Source organism: Poecilia reticulata, unplaced genomic scaffold (assembly GCF_000633615.1).
Source record: "Poecilia reticulata strain Guanapo unplaced genomic scaffold, Guppy_female_1.0+MT scaffold_2194, whole genome shotgun sequence".
In the NCBI taxonomy this organism is placed as follows: Eukaryota; Metazoa; Chordata; class Actinopteri; order Cyprinodontiformes; family Poeciliidae; genus Poecilia; species Poecilia reticulata.
The window spans coordinates 1-1,536 of NW_007616923.1; the positions used below are offsets into that span (position 1 = coordinate 1).

General features: G+C 36.2%; 1 protein-coding gene across 1 annotated transcript; it reads right to left on the reverse strand.

Annotated features, from left to right (window-relative positions):
- Window positions 1-4: 4 nt before the first annotated feature.
- LOC103461546 (cytochrome P450 2K4-like) lies at window positions 5-1,531 on the reverse strand (the record flags this gene model as incomplete). Its single annotated transcript, XM_008403820.1, has 5 exons — window positions 5-88; window positions 166-345; window positions 838-998; window positions 1,122-1,271; window positions 1,369-1,531. Coding segments are annotated over 5 exons (738 nt in total), but the record flags the coding sequence as incomplete, so codon positions are not given.
- Between the last annotated feature and the right edge of the window lie 5 nt (window positions 1,532-1,536).

A 1,536-nucleotide genomic window follows, 5' to 3' on the forward strand; every position in this document is an offset into this window, starting at 1 on the left:
CTGTGGTGTCGGTTCCAGCAGCAAACAGGTTTACCACTGTAAATATCAGATTCTCCTCAGTGAACTGAGTGTCTTTGACACAAGAGTCCTGGAAGGAAAATATACATGAGACAAATGTGTTTGGTGTTGCCATTATTCTTTAAAAATAGATTTRTGTTGCCTTGCCTCTTCTTTCTGCTTTCGAATCAGAAAACAGTCCACCAGTCCTCTGCATGTCTGAGGGTTTAGTGTCRCCTTCAATTTCTGCATTAAATCCTTCACATCTCTGACTGTCATTTCAGCGTTTTTTAGCATAACCTGACGGCTTTTTATCCATCTGACCAGCCTGGGAAATGTATTGTAGAGCTTGAAATTAAGCACAATATATTTTGAAATATAAAAATGTAATACTAGTTCAATTACTTAAGATTAAAGACARTTAAAGGACAATCCTGGTAGAATACCATTCAGTGATAAATAGAAATAGATGTAACATTTATATGAGAAAACATTTTAAATCTATATCTGTGCTTATCCTTCCATCACATTTTGTGCACCACATTCTGTTGGCCTATCACATAAAACCCCAAGAAACAAAATGCAATCAAGGATGCGATTGTAAAATCACAAATTATGAAAATTATTTRAATCCATATTGGGCATTTATGGAATTTAGTTTTAAACTTTGGGGTCTTTTAATGCATTTAAAATACTGGGTGGCATAAGTAAGCTCAGTGTTTGGACTTCAGACAATAATTTAACAGCCTGGATAATGTTAATTATCGTGATCTACCAAAGTCTCTCTTTGGCTTCCAGTATATTATTTACCAAGTTGCTTAAGTGAGACATTAATCTTACCTGGATTTCTGCTGAGCCAGATATCTTAATATTCTCAGTGACTCGACTAACCAAGTCTCTGAATCGAGGATCATCGTATTCAAATCTGCTTCCGAACACAATGGAGGAGATGATGTTGGATGTTGCATTATTTGTTGGATGGGATGTGTTAAATGGTTTCCCTGTGGAGCAAAAGGGTTACTGTTTTATCTTGTCTGCTATTAAAATGTAACTTACAAAAGGAATATGAATTAGTACCAAAACAATGATTAAACCATTTCAGCTAACACAGCATCATGTTATACCTTTATAACTCTCAAACACTTGAATGAGGTGTCCACACTCCTCTAAGATTTTCTCCTCTGCAACTCTCTTCCTCATCCCAAAGTCTTTGAGAGTGTTGATGGCAAAACGACGCATCTCTTTCCATGTTTCTCCATTTGAAAACAGAATTCCTTATACAGTAAACAGAACTCAGTTAATTTTGAACTTTGCTTCAGTATTTTGTCAAGATACAAAAACAAACATTTCATAATTTACTTCTGGACATACCACAATGTTTTGTTACATCTGCAAATATTGGTGCGATTTCTCTTTCTCCAAACTCGTCTGCATAGCCGACCAGAGCCTCTCTGACTGTCCTGTACCCGGCTAGGACAACCACTTTTTTTGGTCCAAAATAAACTGTAAACACAGACCCATATTTCTTGGAAAGCTGAG